Here is a 21,357-nt window from a genome sequence, read left to right on the forward strand (position 1 = left end):
GAGGAATTTGTGTGAGACAAGCCGCTCTTGACAAAAGGTGCCAGGCTAGGGGTCAAAAGGCTGGGGGTCCTGGCCCAGGGTGGGGAGGCTGCTACCCAAGGCAGGGTGGCTCCAGGGAAAGAACTGGCCTGGGAGATGAGGGAATACCAGTGGGTAACTAACACACATTCTTTGTGCGTGTTTGTATGTGTCTTTCTGTCTATATTTCCCTATTCCTCTGAATTTCTGTGTTTCTCCCTCCCCTCTCCCAGTCCCTGTCTGCCTGTCTCTGAGCCCTTCTTGCCTGTCCCAGCACTCCCCATCCCTGTCCTTCACTCCCTTGCTCCTCTCCCTCTATTTGTCTTTGCCTCACAACTCACCATCACTGCCTCTTCCTTCATCCTCAGGATTCAGCCTCCATTCTGACTGCCCCACAGGATGCTGGAGCCGAGCCTGTCCTGGCTGGGACTCGGGCCAGTGGCAGCCTCCCCATGGCTGCTGCTGCTGTTCACTGGGGCCTCCTGGCTCCTGGCCCGCATCCTGACCTGGACCTACACCTTCTACAACAACTCTCGTCACCTCCAGTGTTTCCCGCAGCCCCCAAAATGCAACTGGTTCTTGGGTCACCTAGGCCTGGTGAGTGTGGGCAGGAGCATGGGTCTGGGGGATCAGGGTGGATGGACTTCCTGAGGGTCAGGAATGGGGTTCAAGTTTGGACTGGGATCTAGGACAGCAGAGAAGCCAGGGAGGCTGGGGAGCCCCTCTTCCCTCACTCATTCATTTCCCTGCTCTGCCATCAGGACCTTCCCCACATCCTGTCCTTCCAACCCTAGCCTGCTTTAGGGTTCATCTGCTGCATGCCTTGCACACATTATGAATCTCTGAGGCCTGGCTGCACAGAACCTGGTTCCCTGGCCTCTCCAGTCTCCATGGTGGCCTGGAGGTCCTCAAGGGTGCTGTCCAGGGTCTGCTCTGCATGTGGCCCCTTTCCTGTGTCTTTTCACTCTGGGTCACAGCTTCCTCACAGGAAATAGCTATCACTTCCCTATTCCCACCTACAGGAGAAAAGCTCCCACCCTCTCCCATTCCCAGGACCCCTTCCTCTAATCTTACACCCTACCCTTCCCCAAGATGTCCCATTAGGCCCCTCCCCCCATCTGGATAAACTTAGCTACTCACTTCCTCTTTCAGAGCCTTCTTAGACTTACCCCTCCTCCACACCCACCTATCTTGTGCACTAGACTTGGACCTTTGACTTGGTCCTAGTTACAATTAATTAAACAGTTAATCACCCGAGTACTTATTAACACAGCCCAGTTTGATGATCGTTCTGGGGAGGAGACACTACAGTGCCCTGTCCAGGGCTGGCACAAAGTAAGCACTCAAAATAAATATTTGATGACCCTGGTGATGAATGTGACATCACCTCCCTCAGTCAAGGTCAAATGGATGGGCATCCAGCTCCCCCCATTTCCCAGGCAGCTTCCCTCTCCTGCCTGGGACAAGAACTAAACTTGGGAAGGACTTATAACAACTACTGTTCATTAAGGCAAAATCCACCACAATAGTGGTGTCCAAGGCTCATTGTGAAGATTTGCTGAGATTCCGGGTCTTAAAATGGTCTCAGTGGGTCCTGGAGGCAGCAGGAATGTTACAAAGTGACCACAGTTCTGCCTTCTCCACAGGGCTTGGCCGTGGGGGCCATTCTTGTTTATACTTCCTCCCTCCAGCCCCTCTTGATATGCAACCTTGGCTGAGTCACACTCCCTCTCTGGACCAATCTCATCTAGTGCTTTGAATCCTCAGCTTAGGTGCTTGGGGAGACGGGAGCAATGCACAAAAATGAAAATGATGTCACCTGCCTAGAGCACCTGGGGTATTTGTCAGGTTTGAATGGAGCATTGTGAGGGAACGGGTGCTTCACCAGGAGAAAATCCGTACTTCTTCCTCTTTGAGGGGATATGGCAACCATTTCTTCATTTGTTAGTGGCACAGTTGAAAGCATTGTCCATAGAAATAGACTGGATGCACTCTACACAGAGACTGACCAGGGCGGGAGTTCCTAGGTCACAGTTCCTCACTGATTAATAGGCAGAGTTCATGTCTGTCCCTGGGGTCAGCCAGGGCTAGAAGGTCCCAGGTCTGCGGATCCTTTCCTATGCAAGGAAGCAGAGGCCATGTGGACTGGCCCAGAGATAAAAGGATGTGGGACCAAAACCCAGGGAGAAGTCTGAGGCCACCCTGACATCCACAAACCTCCCCCATAAGGATTTCCTCCTGTGGCCACCCCTGGTGGACAACTCCCAGGAGGACCAGAAAAATTTGCCTTCTCAAGCCAAGGTCCACCTCCCTGTGGGCACAGAGCCTGCCTTCTCTCTGTGCCCTGGGATAGACCTTTGGGTCTTGGAGAGCCTCCAGGTCCCTCCCTCCCCCAGAGGGAAGGAGGAAGCAGAGATTCCCTCCATCTGTGCAGGATCCCACACTTTGTCCACTGCAGTGGACTCTCCTTCTGCAGAGTGATGGCCCTTACCTTGCTTACAGGTCCCCCCCACGGAGCAGGGCATGAGCAAATTAACTGAGCTGGTGGCCAAATACTCCCAAGGATTTAGGATCTGGATGGGTCCCATCACCCCCATCATCGTTTTCTGCCACCCTGACTTGATCCGGATCGTCGCCAATGCTTCAGGTACTCAGGCAGAGCTTGTGGTGGTGGGTGCCATGACACACTTCAGGGCTTCCAGCCCCTCCCTGCCAAGCTTCCATGTAACCCCTACAGGACCCCAACCCCCTCCCCTCCTCTCTCTGCCATCTTCTTCTTTCCTTCATGTATTCATCATCCCAATCTCATAGCCTCCTCCCTCCTCCCTTCTCCCATTGCCATTTACACCCCACCCTGGTGTCCCGGGTGAAAGACACCCCCAAACATAAAGCCTCAGATTAGGGCAGAGAGATCTGTGACCTGGTGTGGTCAGAAATTGGCCAGAGGGAGATGAGCTATGCAAACGCAGAGAAGAAGCAAGGTTCTCTGCTGGGGGATGCTGGAAGACTTCCTGGAGGAGGAGTTGCTGAAACTGGATCTGGAAAATTTTTAAAAATTTTAAAGCAGAGGATCGAATTATGCAGTGGGCATCCATAACATTCCAGGCCCCCTGCCAGGCATGTCCTCAGTCCCACCCATCCCCAGATCAAGAGCAATGAAGACCTGTGGCCAGTGGAAGATCTGGGTTGCTATTTCCATGGCTATTTACCTCTCTGGTGGGTCGGTTTCTTTGAGCCTGTTCTTTGTTCTTGAACACTTCTAGTTCAGTGTCCTCCTTCTCCAGTCCCCAGGAATCTTCCTGAGGAAACCACCCAACCCTTGCTTCCTTCCCTTGCCTTCTGCCCCTCCCATACACAGATCAGGCAAGCAGGGCAACAAGCAGCATGTGTCAGAGACCTGGGTTCAGACACCAGAATGCTGGGTGAACCTGGGAAGGGCCCATCCTCTTTCTGCCTGCTAAAGTCTCCTTTAGCTGGTAATGATGGAAATGCAACTCTACATGATCTACCAAGAGAAAGAGAATCAACTGGTTGTAAAATCCCAGGTGGGTGTCTTCAAGCCCAGGTGGACACAGGGCTTAAACAGTGCATCAGAGATAGACAATCTGAAGACAAAGAAATCTGTCTCCATCGTTTAGTGCTGTGTTCATCTGTGACAGTATCACTCTCATCCTGGTACAGATGAACCCCTGAAGCTCAACCTTCATGGAACAGTGAGCTCATTCACAACACTTCCAGGAAAAGATACAGGGTTCCCTTTAATTTCTTTTGCCTGGGTCATAGGACCAATTCCTGCTTCCCTGAAACTCTGAATTCCGTCTTGGGGGCACAGGGTCCTCTGAGCTATTGTTTTGGAGCTAAGAATGAAGGCCCTGGATTAAACAGTCCTGGACTAGTGTCTCAGATTTCTTATCTGTAAGAATGTAAGTGACTCCATCACTCAGAGCCTCAGTTCTTATCTGGAATAAGGGAATGGAAGATAAATCAGGGGCACATGGTGTTTGGGGTCCAAACAGGGAAAGGCCATTTCTTTCCCCACACCCAAGGGACCCCAACTGTCATATATGGAGGATAAGGGGAAGGAGCCTTGCAGGAGGCTGAGGACTAAGGAGTTGCTGTTAAAGGCGGTGCATAGGCTCAAGTTGGGATCACTTTCCTACAAGTTCTTCCCTCTGGCAGCCTAGAAGAGTGTGAATTGGGTCCTATTTGTTCCTCTCCAGATTCAGAGCTCAGAGGACGTTCTCCTGTACACACAGGGCCTGGCCAGCACCTATGGGGATATGTCCTGCTGGTGGGTGGGGCCCTGGCACGCAATCATCCACATCTTCCACCCCACCTGCATCAAGCCTGTACACTTTGCTCCAGGTAGACATGCCCTTGACCACAGCTTGCCCCCTGTTATAGGCTCTGTGTGCAAGTGACCAGGATGCAGGCAAGGGGGCATGGCAAAGATGCCACTGTCTCCCATTGCAGAATCCCACCTGCCTGACCTCCGGGCATGTCTGTGCTATGTCTGCTGACTGGCCACATCTGGTCATGTTTATATTTCTACCTTGATCCGGGTTGCAGCTGATATGTGTTATACCTGGTGGCACCTGCTGTATTTTATAACTGAGCTCAGAGATGGTCTCAGTCACCTCTGGGGCTCAGCTATGGCCAAAGACATTTGAGGCATCTTGGAGTCTCTCTGGTTCTTGTCTGTGGTGCCATTAGAGACTCTCTGGTTCTCCAGCTGGTCACTCCTGGGGTACATTTTGGATTTATCTGTAGTCTGGGACTCAAAGCCACTCTGAGGAATGCCTGAGACCTTATGTGAGTCTTGTCTGATGCAGGTCTTAGGGTGGGTCTGGGTCTCGCCTGGTTCAGGTCTGTATCATCAGTGTATTCAGGTTCTGTCTGGAGCCTGCCTGGGCCACACTCAGGTCAGGTCAGATGGTCTTCAGGTCCGTGGCAGAGCTGTTGTGTCCTATCAGGTTGCGTCACACAGGTTGGGGCCACGTCAGTGCATGTTAACACATGGGGCCATGTCAGACGTCTCGGCGGGGGGCATTCACTGCTGGGGCAAGTGTGGTGTCCTTGGTCCCCATAATGATGTTTTGTAGAGTGCTGGGTTATGCTTGGGTGTTCAGAAGATGCCATGTCAAGGAATGCTGGGCATGTTGTGTCATGTTGGGATGTATCTAAGCACATAGAGTCGTGTCTGTGGGCTCTGCCTTTGCTCTATTCTGTGCTGTAGCCTAGTCTGGTTCCCCCCCTCCCCTCACACCCCTTCCACATTTCCTGTGCTCTTGGCCACATTCTGCTATGGCTGGCTTGGAGGGCGAATGCAGATTCCTGGTTAGGATTCTCCACTCCCCACCAAAAGCCCCTTCCCTCCCCTCTCTCCTTGGGGAGAGGACCCTAACGGTCCTCATTCATGTCAGCTGCCATCGCACCAAAGGACGTGATCTTCTATGAAGTTCTTAAGCCCTGGCTGGGTGAGTAACTGTTCACAAAGGGGGCTGGGGACATCCCTGGGGACCCAGGGGAAGGTCTTCCTTTGCTCACTCCCTGTGGCTGTCTCTGCTAGGGGATGGGCTCCTGCTGAGTGCTGGTGACAAGTGGAGCAGACACCGTCGCATGCTGACACCTGCCTTCCACTTTAACATCCTGAAGCCCTATATGAAGATTTTCACCAAGAGCACAGACATCATGCACGTGAGTCTCTTGAACCCAGGGTTCCAGCTGGAGTCTGGGGGACATGGAGACTCATAGACATCTTATTTATAATTCTGGCTGTTCTAAGTGGCTTTGAGTCCATTGTTCTTCCTTTCTGAGCCTCAGTTGCTTTGGCTATAAAATTAGCATAATGTGATCCCTGCTTTCAGTCAGTAGAGCTAACATATTGAGATCTCTGGCACACAGTAGGTGCTCAGAAGGCATTAGTTTCTATTCTACCTTGACAGAAGCCTTGGAATCTTGAGACATGTTTCATAATAATAATGAATATTGGACTAGTTCTTTCTAAGTAATAAATCACTTGAAAACAAGAAGGATTTTAGTATTGACAACAAAGGTCAGCCCAGGTGGCTCAGCAGTAAAGAATCCTCCTGCCGGTGCAGTAGCCACAGGAGACACAGGTTTGATCCCTAGGAAGATCCCCTGGAGGAGGAAAGGGCAACCCACTCCCATATTCTTTTGGGGATAATCCCTTAGATGGAGGAGCCTGGGGTCACAGAGAGTTGTACATGACTGTGCACACAGGCACACTAACAGCAAATCTATGAGTCAGTTGCTTGGTTCTTCTAGATGGAGATGGGGTCACTCATGTATCTGTGATCAGCTATGGGTCTGATAGTGTTGCGCTGCACCCTGTGGGCCTGCAAGCCACAGAACTGAATAAGGAGCTGGAGTAAGAAACAGAGACATCCGTGTTTTAATGGATACAGGGATCTTGCATGTCTGAAGCAAGGTCCTGGAGTGATATCCCACCATGTGCAGCAGACAGCAGGAAGGGCAAGGCAGAAGTCTTCCCTACCAAGGTGGGGAGTGGGATGTAACCAGTTGTGGGGGAATTGATGTCAGGTTTTTTCATAAGTTACCAAGAAAACTAGTAGAGGAGCCCACCCCCTCACTACCGCTTTAATAAACTATTATGATGGAGATGCTTTGATATAAAGATGAGAACAATCACCATCTGAGGCTGAAGACAAGTATGTAGAACTTGCTCATTAGGCTCTATGATTAAGAGGAAGGTCTCTCATGTGAATAGGGTGTAGGTGAAGCAGGGACTGGTCAAGCATTTGATGTACAGAGAACAAGAAGACAGCTGTCTTGGGTGGCCTGGCCATACAGATAGGAAGCCTTGCTGGTCTGGGTCAGTCCTGTCACAGGTTTGAAGCTTTGTTGGCTACAAGCTGATCTAGGATGATCTCAGCTGCGGTAACTAGATTTCCTTTCATGTGATTCTCTCCCTTCAAAGGGCATCTCAGACTGGTTCAAATGGCAGAGGCAGGATTTGAGAAGACTGAGAGGAAGCTGTAATGTGCCTTGGGGTCTAGGTTTGGGTTGGTCACCTCATCATTTTCACCACAGTCTATTGGCCAAAGCAAGTCCAAGGCCAGCTCAGGATCAAAAGATGCTGAAACAGGCTCCACCTCCAAGTAGAGTTACTGAAAAATTACATTGCAAAAAGTTTGGATACATACATAGGGAAGTGAAGAATTAGAGGTCAGGCTTTTGTGAAGTGCCTGTAATTTTTCCATGCTTGCAAGCTGACAAGTGAGCTTATTACTGTTTTATGGATTCTGCTGGAATACGTGAGACTCCTGGGTCATAGACAAAGGTTAGCCCATCAAACAACATGTGCTTCTTGTTGGTTTGCATCCTTCATCCAAGTCACCGAATCGCATGCAAGTGACACAGGTGGGCTTCTATAGATGCCTGCTCATGTAGTATGTTTTATCACAGGGGAGGGAGTACTAGGTTTAGGGACTCTGCGACTTTTATAGCAATTAGAAGCAATCCTAATATTTGTCCAGGATGAGTCACTACCTCACTTTTCAAGGCTGTCTGCTACAAACACAACTCTGAGAAATGGGCCAAGTAAAGAATATTAGGGCCTTCCAATTTTTTGGCCTACCCAGCAAAAAAGTGCATGGGTACTCTGGGCCCACAAAGGATTAACTCTTCTAACATAAGGAACATTTTCCTAATCGATTTATAACAATGAAGATGATAAAACCTAACATTTGTTATTGTTGGTTGGTCAGTCATTAAGTCCTGTCTGACTCTTTGCAATCCCGTGGATTACAACACACCAGGCTTCCCTGTCCTTTGCTAGTTCCCAGAGTTTGCTCAAACTCATGTCCATTGAGTCAGTGATGACATCTAACCATCTCATTCTCTGTCACGCCCTTCTGCTCATGCCCTCAATCTCTCCAAGCATCAGGGACTTTTCCAATGAGTCCGCTCTTCACATCAGGTGGCCAAAGTATTGGAGCTTCAGCTTCAGCATCAGTCCTTCCAATGAATATTCAGAGTTGATTTCCTATAGGATTGGTTGGTTTGATATCCTTGCTGTCCAAGTGATTCTCAAGAGTCTTCTCCAGCACCAAAATTTGAAGCATCAGTTCTTCAGTGCTCAGCCTTCTTTATGGTCCAACTCTCACAGCCATACATGACTACTGGAAAAGCTATAGCTTTGACTATAAGCACCTTTGTAGGCAAGGCAATGTCTCTGCTTTTTAATATACTGTCTAGGTTTGCCATAGCTTTTCTTTCAAGATGTGTCTTTTAATTTCATGGCTGCTGTCACTGAATAACAATTGTTAGCACTTAACTTTATTTAAAGTTGACCAATGATACATAAGTATAGAGCACAGAGCCAGGATTCACAAACCCAGATCTCCTGGCTCCCAGCCATGGAGTTTATATACTAATAGCAACATAAGTCCAGTCCTCCCTGGGGCTGGGTGCCTGGGACCAGGAGACAGAGTCTGGGGGAGTGCATCTTGGTGTTTGGGATTAGGGAGGGGCACCAGAGAGGCAATTCTCAGCCTCAGCTGTGTCCTCTTCTCTGTTCAGGCCAAGTGGCAGCGCATGATCAAAGAGGGCCACACCCATCTGGACATGTTTGAACACATCAGCCTCATGACCCTGGACAGTCTGCAGAAATGCGTCTTCAGTTACGACAGCAATTGCCAGGAGTGAGTCTCAGCCCAGCGCCTGGGAATGCAGACCCACTAGAGTAGATGAGGGAGGGAGGGTAATCAGAAGAGTCTTCCCAGAGGAGGTGGGTCAGAGCTGGACATTGAAGGACAGGGAAGGGAAAGAGAAGGAGCGATTCCTGCAAGTAGGTAGAACTGTTTGATAAAGGGCAGGAGGTTATAATGAACAAAGTGTGTGCAATAGTGATGAGACACTTCGGAAATAAGGTTGGAGGAGTGGGCAGGTTATATCTTAAGGGCATTTGAAGCCAGACAAAGAGGATATGAACTTTATCCTGAGGTTTTCAGGGAGCTATGAAAAGTGTTTCAGAAGATGAGAGTCATGGTCAAATCCGAACTCTAACATCTGACTCAAGAGAAGACTGACCATAATGTAGACCCTGGATGGTGTTGACAATGGATCTAAGGAGAATAGGGAAGTGAATGAAAGTGAAAGTGAAGTCGCTCAGTCGTGTCCGGCTCTCTGTGACCCCATGGACTCCTCTGTCCATGGGATTTTCCAGGCAAGAGTACTGGAGTGGGTTGCCATTTCCTTCTCCAATTGACCTGCTAGCAGAAGATCTAAGCTGAGTAGACAGTTTTGGAGAAAAAGGGCAGATACTGGGTAAGAGAGAGAGAAGAAGCTGTGCTCTGGCTGCCTGGGGTATGGAGGCAGCTCACAGAGATGGGAAGTGGATTGAGAGAGTCTGGAGCATCACTCTCCTGGCTCATCACCATACTGGATCTATGGGCCCACCTGTTCTTGGAGCCTCAGTTTCCTGAAGGGAGGTAGCCTTCGGTTTCTGAGTTTCAGGTGTTTTAAGTTGTTGCATCCCTTCATGCTCTCATTCTACAGGAAGCCCAGTGAATATATTGCTGCCATCTTGGAGCTCAGTGCCCTTGTTGCAAAACGACACCAGGAGATTTTTTTGCACATGGACTTCCTGTACTACCTCACCCCAGAAGGGCGGCGCTTCCGCAGGGCCTGCCACCTGGTGCACGACTTCACAGATGCCGTCATTCAGGAACGGCACCGCACCCTCCCCAGTGAGGGTATTGATGACTTCCTCAAGGCCAAAGCGAAGACCAAGACTTTAGATTTCATTGATGTGCTCCTGTTGACCAAGGTGGGCTCCTCTGGTTTCTTGTTCAAGAAGTAGAATGGACCTTGGGAACTTGATTTGATCAAAGAATTTGGACTGGATGCAGAGGGCACTGGGGAGCCATGTGAGATGCTCATGGAAGGGAGGGGTGGGTTAGGATAAGTTTTTAAAATGACCAATATGGAATACTGCCTGCAGGAGGGCTGCTAAATCTGAAATTGTGAGGGGCCTGAGATTTCACTCTACTTCCAAGTTAATAAGACAGGATATGTGCATATACATGTGTGAGCTCAATCATGTCTGACTCTGTGACCTCGTGGATTGTAGCCCACCAGATTGCTCTGTCCATGGGATTTTACAGGCAGGAATGCTTGGCTTGCCATTTCTTCCTCTAGGGGACCTTCCTGAGCCAGGGATCAAACCCATGTTTCCTTGTATCTCCTGCATTGACAAGCAGATTCTTTACCACTGAGCCACCTGGGAAGTCTCACATGTCTGTATATTTGCATACATATATATACATGTATCTATATATACAGAACCCTAGATAAGAGCAACCTATGTATTATTTATAGCAGTAACAGTAGTCAGAGTAGAATTGTAGCCCTGGTTCCCCATTCCCAAATTCCTTTGAGGGCACCATGATGCTTCTATCTTTACATGCAGCCATGTTGCATGGAGGGGAAGTACTGCCAAGTGTTGAATTCTAGAACTCTTTTTTTTTTTTTTTTTGACCACCCCTTTTGGCATGCTGGATCTTAGTTCCCCAACCAGAAATGGAACCTGTGTCCCCTGCAGTGAAAGTGTGGAGTCTTAACCATCAGACTGCCACTGACATTCTGAATTTTAGAACTTATGCAAGATATATGCTCCCTTCTTCCCTACAGGGGTGGTGAGGGAGAGGGAAAGAAAGAAAGAAAAGAAGAAGGGAGCAGTGAGGAGGGGAGGAGGGGAGAGAAGAGGAGAAGATATGAAACAATATGAGACAAGAGTAGAAAAGACAGACAATGTTCTGGAGTTTAAACAAATTCTCACTGGAAAGAAATTGAAGTCTATAGATCTACAGGTTTATAACCCATTCCTTATCTTTAGGAGAGAAAAGGAATCTCTGAATTTATTGGGTTGCCAAAAACCCAAACAAGATTTCTGTCCAACCCAATACTATCATACAAAGTGAGCAAATGGCATTGGGGCAATGCTCAATCTCTAGTTTCTAAGTTTCCATTCAGTCATTCTTTAACCCAGGTTGCATCATGTAGAAACATGAAAATATTTATGGATCTTTGATTCCATTCACCAGGGACAATTTAAGAGGAAAAGTGGTCAAGAGGAAGTCTGTGTGGTGGGTCCTCTAGTGATAGTGTCCAGGAGTTCAGGGTGGCCTTGGGTTTCTAGATGGATGATGGAGATGTTCAAAGATTGTCTCAGGTTAGACTCAGGTGCCTTCAAAGCTGGTGTGATTCTGGGGATCTTGCTTTCTCTCCAGGATGAAGATGGGAAGGGATTGTCAGATGAAGATATCCGAGCTGAAGCTGACACCTTCATGTTTGAAGGTGAGGGTCCCAGTGTAGGACTACAGGAGGAGAAAGAACTTGCTGAATGGACCCTGGGCCACCCTATCCCTCCCCCTCCTCTCCATGGGCCTTAATGCGAGGGAGCTGTCCATGCTCTGGTGCTGAAGTAGCCCAGAGACCCAAGCCTTTCTGAATGCTTCTCAGGCCATGATACCACAGCCAGTGGTCTCTCCTGGATTCTGTACAACCTTGCCAAGCACCAAGAATATCAGGAGCGCTGCCGGCAGGAGGTGCAAGAGCTCCTGAAGGATCGTGAGCCTAAAAACATTGAATGGTAAGTCCAAGTCTCCTGGTCTATTTCTGAGCCCCTCTCATTGGTTCTGTTGAGAAGACAGGGTTGGTTAGTTCTGGCATTATTGCTTAGTAGGAATATAATCAGAGACTTGGCAGGATCTAGTACTAGAATACTTAAAAAATAACTATTAGGCAAACTGTGAGGAAGGGAAATGAGTGCTATTGGGCCATAGCTGTTGTGTTTTGTGGTTATCCAATTTTGAATAAGTTAACTGTATCACCTGCTAAGAATTTTAATTCAGTTCAGTTCAGTCACTCAGTCATGTCCTACTCTTTGTGACCCCATGGATTGCAGCACACCAGGCTTTCCTGTCCAGAACCAACTGACAGAATTTGCTCAAACTCACACCCATTGAGTCGGTGATGCCATCCAACCATATCATCCTCTGTCCTCCCCTTCTCCTCCTGCCTTCAATCTTGCCCAGCATCAGGGTCTTTTCCAATGAGTCAGTTCTTCACATCAGTAGGCCAAGTATTGGAGTTTCAGCTTTAGTATCAGTCCCTCTAATGAATATTAGGACTGATTTCCTTTAGGATTGACTGGTTGGATCTCCTTTCAGTCCAAGGGACTCTCAAGAGTTTTCTCCAACATTACAGTTCAAAAGCATCGATTTTTTGGCCCTCTGCTTTCTTTATAGTCCAACTCTCACATCCATACTTGACTACTGGAAAAACCATAGCATTGACTAGATGGACAATTGTTGGTGAAATAATGTCTCTGCTTTTTAATGTGCTGCCTAGATTAGTCATAGCTTTTTTTTCCAAGGAGCAAGCATCTTTTAATTTCATGGCTATAGTCACCATCTGCAGTGATTTTGGAGCCCAAAAAAATAGTCTCTCACTGTTTCCATTGTTTTTCTATCTATTTGCCATGAAATGATGGGACCAGAGGCCATGATCTTTGTTTTCTGAATGTTGAGTTTTAAGCCAACTTTTTCACTCTCCTCTTTCACTTTCAACAAGGGGCTTTTTAGTTCTTCTTCACTTTCTGTCATAAGGGTGATGTCATCTGCATATCTGAGGTTATTGATATTTCTCTGGGCAATCCTGATTCCAGCTTGTGCTTCTTCCAGTCCAGCGTTTCTCATGATGTACTCTGCATATGAGTTAAATACGCAGAATGACAATATACAGCCTTGACATACTCCTTTCCCAATTTGGAACCAGTCTGTTGTTCCATGTCTGGTTCTAACTGTTGCTTCTTGACCCACATATAGGTTTCCCAAGAAGCAGGTCAGGTGGTCTGGTATTCCCATCTCTTTCAGAATTTTCCACAGTTTGTTGTGATCCACACAGTCAAAGGCTTTGGCATAGTCAATAAAAAAGAAATAGATGTTTTTCTGGAACTCTCTGGCTTTCTTGATGATTCAACCAATGTTGGCAATTTGCTCTCTGGTTTCTCTGCCTTTTCTAAATCCAGCTTGAACATCTGGAAGTTCTCAGTTCATGTATTGTTGAAGCCTGGCTTGGAGAATTTTGAGCATTACTTTACTAGCATGTGAAATGAGTGTAATTGTGCGGTAGTTTGAACATTCTTTGGCATTGCCTTTCTTGGGAATTAGAATGAAAACTGACCTTTTGCAGTCCTTTGGCCATTGCTGAGTTTTCCAAATTTGCTGGCCTATTGAGTGTAGCACTTTCATAGCATCATCTTTTAGGGTTTGAAATAGCTCAACTGGAATTCCATCACCTCCACTAGCTTTGTTTGTCGTGATGCTTCCTAAGGCCCACCTGACTTCGCATTCCAGGATGTCTGGCTCTAGTCCAGTGATCACACCATCATGGTACCTGGGTCATGGACATCTGTTTGGTATAGTTTTTCTGTGTATTCTTGCCACCTCTTCTTAATATCTTCTGCTTCTGTTAGGTCCATACCATTTCTGTCCTTTATTGTGTCCATCTTTTCATGAAATGTTCCCTTGCTATCTCTCATTTTCCTGAAGAGATCTCTAATCTATTGTTTTCATCTATTTCTTTGCATTGATCACTGAGGAAGGCTTTCTTATCTCTCTGTGCTATTCTTTGGAACTCTGCATTCAGATGCTTATATCTTTCCTTTTCTCCTTTGCCTTTAGCTTCTCTTCTTTTCTCAGCTATTTGTAAGGCTTCCTCAAACAACCATTTTGCCTTTTTGGATTTCTTTTTCTTGGGGATGGTCTTGATCACTGCCTCCTGTACAATGTCATGAACCTCTGTCCATAGTTCTTCAGGCACTCTGTCTATCAGATCTAATCCCTTGAGTCTATGTTAAGAATTTAATATACACTATTGATACTATGTATAAAATAGATAACTAATAAGAACATACTGTATAGCATAGGGAAACTCTACTCAATGCTCTGTGGTGACAGAATGGGGAGAAAATAAAAAATGAGGAGATACATGTAGCTGATTCACTTTCCTGTACAGTAGAAATAAATAAAATGTTGTAAACCAACTATACTCCAATAAAAGCTTTTTACAAAGGAATTTAAATCACCACCCAAATGAAGGAGATTAAAGAAAAATAATTCAGTCCCCTTACTGGATCTTCAAGGTCTATAAAATTTTCCAGTGAATTCTCTTCTTTACTAAGTATAAAATCACTGTCTGCCAAAAATTACATATTCACATTTTGAATGGCATTATGCTCCTTTTTCACATCTAATTGCATTAGCTAGTGTCTCTAGTGCTGTAATAAATAAGAGTAAACATTGAATCTGATCTTTTATTCATTTGCCTTTTGACTTTTCTGTCTTGCCATAAATAATATTTTATTTTTACACAAATTTGTAAACTTATAGCTGGCTTTTCCATGTTTTGCTTTAAAAAGTTCTAAAAATATCTCACTAAGCTTCTTCTGGTACTTCTAAGACATTGCTTTTTTTTTTCTTTATTTTTAAGAACCACTTTTTTTGATGTATGATGGACAAAGAAAAAGCTGTACATAAATAATGTATACAACCTAATGTGTTTGGAGATATTTCAACCAACAATCCAATTTTGTTCTAGGCAGAGAGGGTCTTATGGGGCACAAGGAGGGCTCTATTTTTGCTCACTGGATAATTGTCACGGGGTTTCCTCAGGGACGACCTGGCCCAGTTGCCCTTCCTGACCATGTGCATCAAGGAGAGTCTGCGATTGCACCCCCCAGTCACGGTCATCTCCCGCCGCTGTACCCAGGACACTGTACTTCCAGATGGCCGGGTCATCCCCAAAGGTGCCCACAATGACTAGGAGAGGAGGTTCCTGGTGAGAAAAAGGGGCCAATCGGGCAGGTGGAACCTAGACCTGACTGCCCCTCCTCTTCCACAGGTGTTATCTGCCTCATCAGCATTTTCGGGACCCACCACAACCCATCTGTGTGGCCAGATCCTGAGGTGATACCTCCCCCACCCCCCACCCCCCTTATCCTTATCCATTCCCCTCAGGGGACCCAGGGGAGGGTGCAGGGTTCTGACTTCTGGCAAATCAGCCATCACCTCCCCCTACTATACAAACATCTGCCAAGTAGCCCTGTCTTGTCTTGCCCCCAGGTCTTTGATCCCTTCCGCTTCGACCCAGAAAACATCAAAGGGAGGTCACCTGTCGCTTTTATTCCCTTCTCCGCGGGGCCCAGGTGAAGACAGCGGCCATCTGAGATGGGGGTGGAGAGGTGGGGGTAGGGGGCTGGTGAAATTCCAGGTTAAGTGTGGGGCCAGGAAGGGGGAAAACTTTAAGATGGTCACTTTCTCTCCCCTACCCTCAGACATTATGGTAAGAGTCTGGGGAATGGTGGTGGGTTCAAGGAGGGGTTCATAGTGTGCTGAGGGGACCCGCTCCCCTGTCTACTGGTCTGAGTTCAGCAGTGGAGAGTGGACTAGGGTCTGGAGATATGCAAGCCCACATACGGTTCCAGGCATGGTTAGCCTCTTTCTCTATACTGTGGGTGGGAATGGGGGTTGTGGGGCAGATACCAGGTGCTTTGGGGTCCGGGTGAGGGTTCCGGGTGCAGTCAAAACCCCCACTCCCACCCACAGGAACTGTATCGGGCAGACATTCGCCATGACTGAGATGAAGGTGGTCCTGGCGCTGACGCTACTGCGGTTCCGCGTCCTGCCAGACAAGGAGGAGCCTCGCAGGAAGCCAGAGCTGATCCTGCGCGCGGAGGGCGGACTTTGGCTGCGGGTGGAACCGCTGAGCACAGGGCAGCAATGACCCATTACCTTCTTGCCTGGGATACATAGTAACCCTAGACATCTCAAGATTCCCAGGAATAAAACTATGCTTCTCATTTCCGTTCCAGTCACATCGAGAGCCAGCCGGGGCGCTTGGGGCCTGGGAGGATCTAGGCGGGTGGGCGTGGCTATGAACCTGGGAGGTAGGGGGAAGGAGGGAGGGGAGGGGAATGGGGGCAGGTATAGTTATAACAGCTGGAGCTACATCTTGGATCATGAGGACAAGACTACTCTTTAGGGAAGGTGGAGCAGAGAGCTAGATGCAGTCAGGATCAGATGTCCCTGGATCCACCATTCCATCCCTACAAAAGTCAGCATTCCAGTCTGCCATTTACTAGCTGTTTGGTTTGGGGAAAATCATATCACTCTCTAAGCCTCAGTGTCTTTATTACATAACAGTAGCCACTTCATTGCCATGTTGTGAAGATTTATAAGCAAGCGTGTGTAAATGACTGATAATATCTGGTAAGCACCTTCAATAAGTGTTCATTTCCTCCCTTCGTTCTGCATCATTCTCTCAAACTTAAAAGTTTTAAAGTTACACATTTAAGTTTTAGGACTTATGAGAACCTCCATTGAAGAAAACTGTCATTCGAAGATTCAGTAAATTCAGAATGTCCATTATTACATCTGTTACATAGTTAAAAGCTGCTTTGATGTGACGCTAGTCTGAAGCTAGGAGCCGAAAAAAAATTTCCCCTCAGGGAAGCCTGACCCAGGATTTCGTGTTCGTCTAGATGTTCTAGGAAGTGGGGGGTCAAGAGGGTCCACAACAGCACAACAGTGAGAGGTGGTGAAGAGGGCAGGAGTGGGCCATTTCCTTCAGCACCTGAGACAGCGGCTGCTCCAGGACTAGCCCCACTCAGGCGGTGAGGTGTCCTGGGATAGTCAGTCTCAGACCCTTTCAGGGGCTAGAAGATTCGTTGGTGCAAAATAAGAAAGAAATCTTGTAAAATGATATAAGTAAATATTTAATATATTCTAAGCTGAAAATTGCATATATTTTTCTTTTCCTTTGGTTCTTTAAAATGTTTTTCTTTTCCCACAGATGATACCCTGTCATAGAAGAAACTATAGATAAGAAAAAGTAAGAAATAAAAATCATATCCATAATCTAAACATATCAAAGTAATCTCCATTCATATTATCTCACATAATCTGCTAAATTTAAAATTCAAGGTAATCCTTGTTGTTGCTGTTCAGTTGTCCAGTTGTGTCCAATTCTTTGTGACCCCATGGACTGCAGCACGTGTAATCCTTATATCAGTAAAAATTTTAACTTGTATCTAAATGTATTACATTTACATATAATCTCCTTCTTTTTTAAACTTCTTCTTAATAATGCTATTTTACTGACTAAGAGGGTTTCTCCAGTGGCTCAGCAGTAAAGAATCCACCTGCCAATGCAGGAGACACAGGTGTGATCCCTGGAGGAGGGCGTGGCAACCCACTCTAGTATTCTTGCATGAAAAATCCCATGGACGGAGGAGCCTGGCAGATTAAGTCCCTGAGGGTCTCAAAAAGTCAGATATGACTGAAGCAACTGAGCATGGCGCAGCACTAAGAAGCACATGGAAATATACCCAACATCATTAATTGTTAGGGAAATGCAAATCAGTGCAACAATGTGATATCAGGTCACACTCACTAAGATGACAAGAATATAAAACAATGGAAAATAACAAGTGTTGGTGAGAATGTGGTCGTTGGAATCCTCATACATTGTTGTTGAGAATGTAAAATGGTGCAGCAACTGTGGAAAATTGTCTGGTGTTTTTCCTCAATAAATTAAACCTCTTGTCCAACTCTTTGTGACCCCATGGACTATATCTCACCAAGGTCTTCTGTCCATGGAATTCTCCAGGCAAGAATACTGGAATGGGTTGCAATTTCCTTCTCCAGGGGATCTTTCTGACCCAGGGATTGAACTCAGGTATCCTGCATTGCAGGCTTACTCTTTACTGACTAAGCTACATGGAAGACCTCAAATTAAACCTAGAATTACCAATTGACCCTGCCATCATACACCTAGGAATGTACCCTCAAAGAATTGAAAACAGGTGTTTAAACAAAATGTTGTACACAACTCTTCACAGTGGCACCATCCACAGTTGCTGAAAGTTCAACTTTGGGAAGCAATTCAAATTTCCATTAAAAGAAAAATGAATAAATAAAATTAGGTATATCCATAACATGAAATAGTATTGAGTCATAAAAAGAAATGAAGCAGAGACTTCCTTGGCAGCCCAGTGGTTAAGACTCTGTGCTTCGAATGCAGGGCGTGTGAGATTGATCCCTGGTTGGGAAACTAAACCATGTGCCATGGCCAAAAAAAAAATATTTTAAAAAAGGAATGAAACACTACAACGTGAATGAACTTTGAAAACAGGCTAAGTGAAAGGAGTTGGGCACAAAGGTCACATATTGTATGATTCCATTTATATGAAATGTACAGAATAGGTAAATTCATAGAGATAGATCTAGGAGCTGGAGGAGGAAACACAGCGTGACTGCTAATGGGTACAGGTCTCATTTTCAGATGACAAAAATACCTTGGAACTAGATAGAGGAGAGGTGGTGGTTGCACAACACTGTGAATGTACTAGAGGCATGGATTTGAACACTTTTAATGTTATGAATACACAGAAGAATTGTACAAAAAAGATCTTCATGACCCAGATAATCACGATGGTGTGATCACTCACCTAGAGCCAGACATCCTGGAATGTGAAGTCAAGTGGGCCTTAGAAAGCATCACTATGAACAAAGCTAGTGGAGGTGATGGAATTCCAGTTGAGCTATTCCAAATCCTGAAAGATGATGCTGTGAAAGTGCTGCACTCAATATGCCAGCAAATTTGGAAAACTCAGCAGTGGCCACAGGACTGGATAAGGTCAGTTTTCATTCCAATCCCAAAGAAAAGCAATGCCAAAGAATGCTCAAACTACCACACAGTTGCACTCATCTCACACACTAGTAAAGTAATGCTCAAAATTCTCCAAGCCAGGCTTCAGCAATACGTGAACCATGAACTTCCAGATGTTCAAGCTGCTTTTAGAAAAGGCAGAGGAACCAGAGATCCAATTGCCAACATCCACTGGATCATGGAAAAAGCAAGAGAGTTCCAGAAAAACATCGATTTCTGCTTTATTGACTATGCCAAAGCCTTTGACTGTGTGGATCACAAAAAACTGTGGAAAATTCTGAAAGAGATGGGAATACCAGACCACCTGACCTGCTTCTTGGGAAACCTATATGCAGGTCAGGAAGCAACACTTAGAACCGGACATGGAACAACAGACTGGTTCCAAATAGGAAAAGGAGTATGTCAAGGCTGTATATTGTCACCCTGCTTATTTAACTTATACGCAGAGTACATCATGAGAAACTCTGGGCTGGAAGAAGCACAAGCTGGAATCAAGATTGCCGGGAGAAATATCAATAACCTCAGATTAGCAGATGACATCACCTTTATGGCAGAAAGTGAAGAGGAACTAAAAAGCCTCTTGATGAAAGTGAAAGATGAGAGTGAAAAAGTTGGCTTAAAGCTCAACATTCAGAAAACGAAGATCATGACCTCTGGTCCCATCACTTCATGACAAATAGATGGGGAAACAGTGTCAGACTTCATTTTTGGGGGCTCCAAAATCACAGCAGATGGTGATTGTAGCCATGAAATTAAAAGACACTTACTCCTTGGAAGGAAAGTTATGACCAACCTAGATAGCATATTCAAAAGCAGAGACATTACTTTGCGAACAAAAGTCCTTCTAGTCAAGGCTATGGTTTTTCTGGTGATCATGTATGGATGTGAGAGTTGGGCTGTGAGGAAAGCTGAGTGTCAAAGAATTGATGCTTTTGAACTGTGGTGTTGGAGAAGACTCTTGAGAGTCCCTTGGACTGCAAGGAGATCCAACCAGTCCATCCTAAAGGAGACCAGTCCTGGGTGTTCATTGAAAGGACTGATGCTGAAACTGAAGCTCCAATACTTTGGCCACCTCATGGGAAGAGCTGACTCATTGGAAAAGACCCTGATGCTGGGATGGATTGGGGGCAGGAGGAGAAGGGGATGACAGAGGATGAGATGGCTGGATGGCATCACTGACTCGATGGACATGAGTTTAGGTGAACTCCAGGAGTTGGTGATGGACAGGGAGGCCTGGCGTGCTGTGATTCATGGGGTCGCAAAGAGTCGGACACAACTGAGTGACTGAACTGAACTAAACTGAACTGAATATTATGAATTTTGTGAATGTATGAATTTTATGTATGTTTACCTCAACCAAAAATATTATTTTATCTTCCATTTTTCTTGTAATCTGGATTTTTAATATACTAATGTATCATGAACATCTTTCCACAATATATAGTCATCATATTGGTGGTCTTTAAAATCTTTAAATGTTAAATATTCAAACCATTCTTTATTTTTGATCTTTTTATGAATTCTTTTTATGTACTTTGATGGCTTGACATATCATTACCAATTGTACATTGAGTTACTCTTAATCACATAGCTTTTGGTGTAGAAATTTTATTTCTATAGCAATATTTGCACACATATTCATGTAGGATGTGGATGTGTTTCAGCACTTTTTATACAGCATGTAAGGCTTGGTGACTCCACAGACATTGATGTTTTGGGTCCTATTAAAGAAGTAGACCACTGGAAGGCAGAAGGCAACAGTACTTCAACTCCCCCAGGTAAACACCAATTTCACCTCACATCAATCTTATGGATTGGAGAGATTAAATCATTAGCTCAAGGTCATTCAGTTGATGGGTGACCTTGTAAGTAAAGGGTAAGTTCAGTCCCTTGGCTTCAAATGTCATGCCTCACCTCCCAAGGAAGTGATTTTCAAGGTGTGTCTCAGCTCCACATGTGTCAGGTCACCTGGAGAACACCTGTAGGCTTATCAGATGAGTCTCTTTGCTGGGTGGTGCCTAACTTTTTTAATGCAATATTAATGACAGGGAATTCATTCACTTGTGTAGAAAATAAGATGCTCAGTAAAATATATTGGTCTTCCATATGATGTTCTTTTCCCAGTTTTTTCATCTATACTTTTTATATATCATTTCGTAGTGTGTGCATGCATGCTCAGTCGCTTTAGTCATGTCCGATTCTTTCCAACCCCAAGGACTGTAGCCACCAGGTTCCTCTGTCCCTGGGATTTTCCGGGCAAGAATGGGTTGCCATTTCCTCCTCCAGGGCATCTTCCGAACCCAGGGGTTGAACTCCAGTCTCCTGCATTGGCGAGCAGATTCTTTACCCATTGAGCCACCTGGAAAGCCCATCATTTCACAGTATATTTATGCAAATAATATATATGCTTAGTTACCCTCAGCTTCTCTTAAAATTGTATGTAAATTTACAAAATTTACAAAAAGTAAAGTTTGCTCTATTTGGTGTACAGTTCTGAGCTTTGAAATGTCTAGAGTCCTGTAACCACCATATATATGGTTAAAAATCTTTTCACCCAAA

The 21,357-nt window shown here is 45.8% G+C and overlaps 1 protein-coding gene across 2 annotated transcripts; it reads left to right on the forward strand.

The window, feature by feature from the left end:
* Positions 1–417: 417 nt before the first annotated feature.
* LOC129641943 (cytochrome P450 4F3-like) lies at positions 418–15,897 on the forward strand. 2 transcript variants are annotated; one of them, XM_055566518.1, is made up of 12 exons: positions 418–615; positions 2,521–2,665; positions 5,442–5,495; positions 5,588–5,715; positions 8,584–8,705; positions 9,562–9,832; positions 11,295–11,361; positions 11,527–11,656; positions 14,742–14,875; positions 14,971–15,035; positions 15,192–15,274; positions 15,675–15,897. In XM_055566518.1, the coding sequence occupies exons 1-12, from the start codon at positions 418–420 to the stop codon at positions 15,850–15,852; spliced, it is 1,575 nt and encodes a 524-aa protein (XP_055422493.1). In that variant the 3' UTR covers positions 15,853–15,897. The 2 variants fall into 2 exon arrangements, with proteins under 2 accessions (XP_055422493.1, XP_055422494.1); XM_055566519.1 differs by lacking the exon at positions 2,521–2,665 and adding an exon at positions 4,239–4,383.
* Positions 15,898–21,357: the final 5,460 nt, after the last annotated feature.

This window comes from Bubalus kerabau, chromosome 1 (assembly GCF_029407905.1).
Source record: "Bubalus kerabau isolate K-KA32 ecotype Philippines breed swamp buffalo chromosome 1, PCC_UOA_SB_1v2, whole genome shotgun sequence".
Taxonomy (NCBI): Eukaryota; Metazoa; Chordata; class Mammalia; order Artiodactyla; family Bovidae; genus Bubalus; species Bubalus kerabau.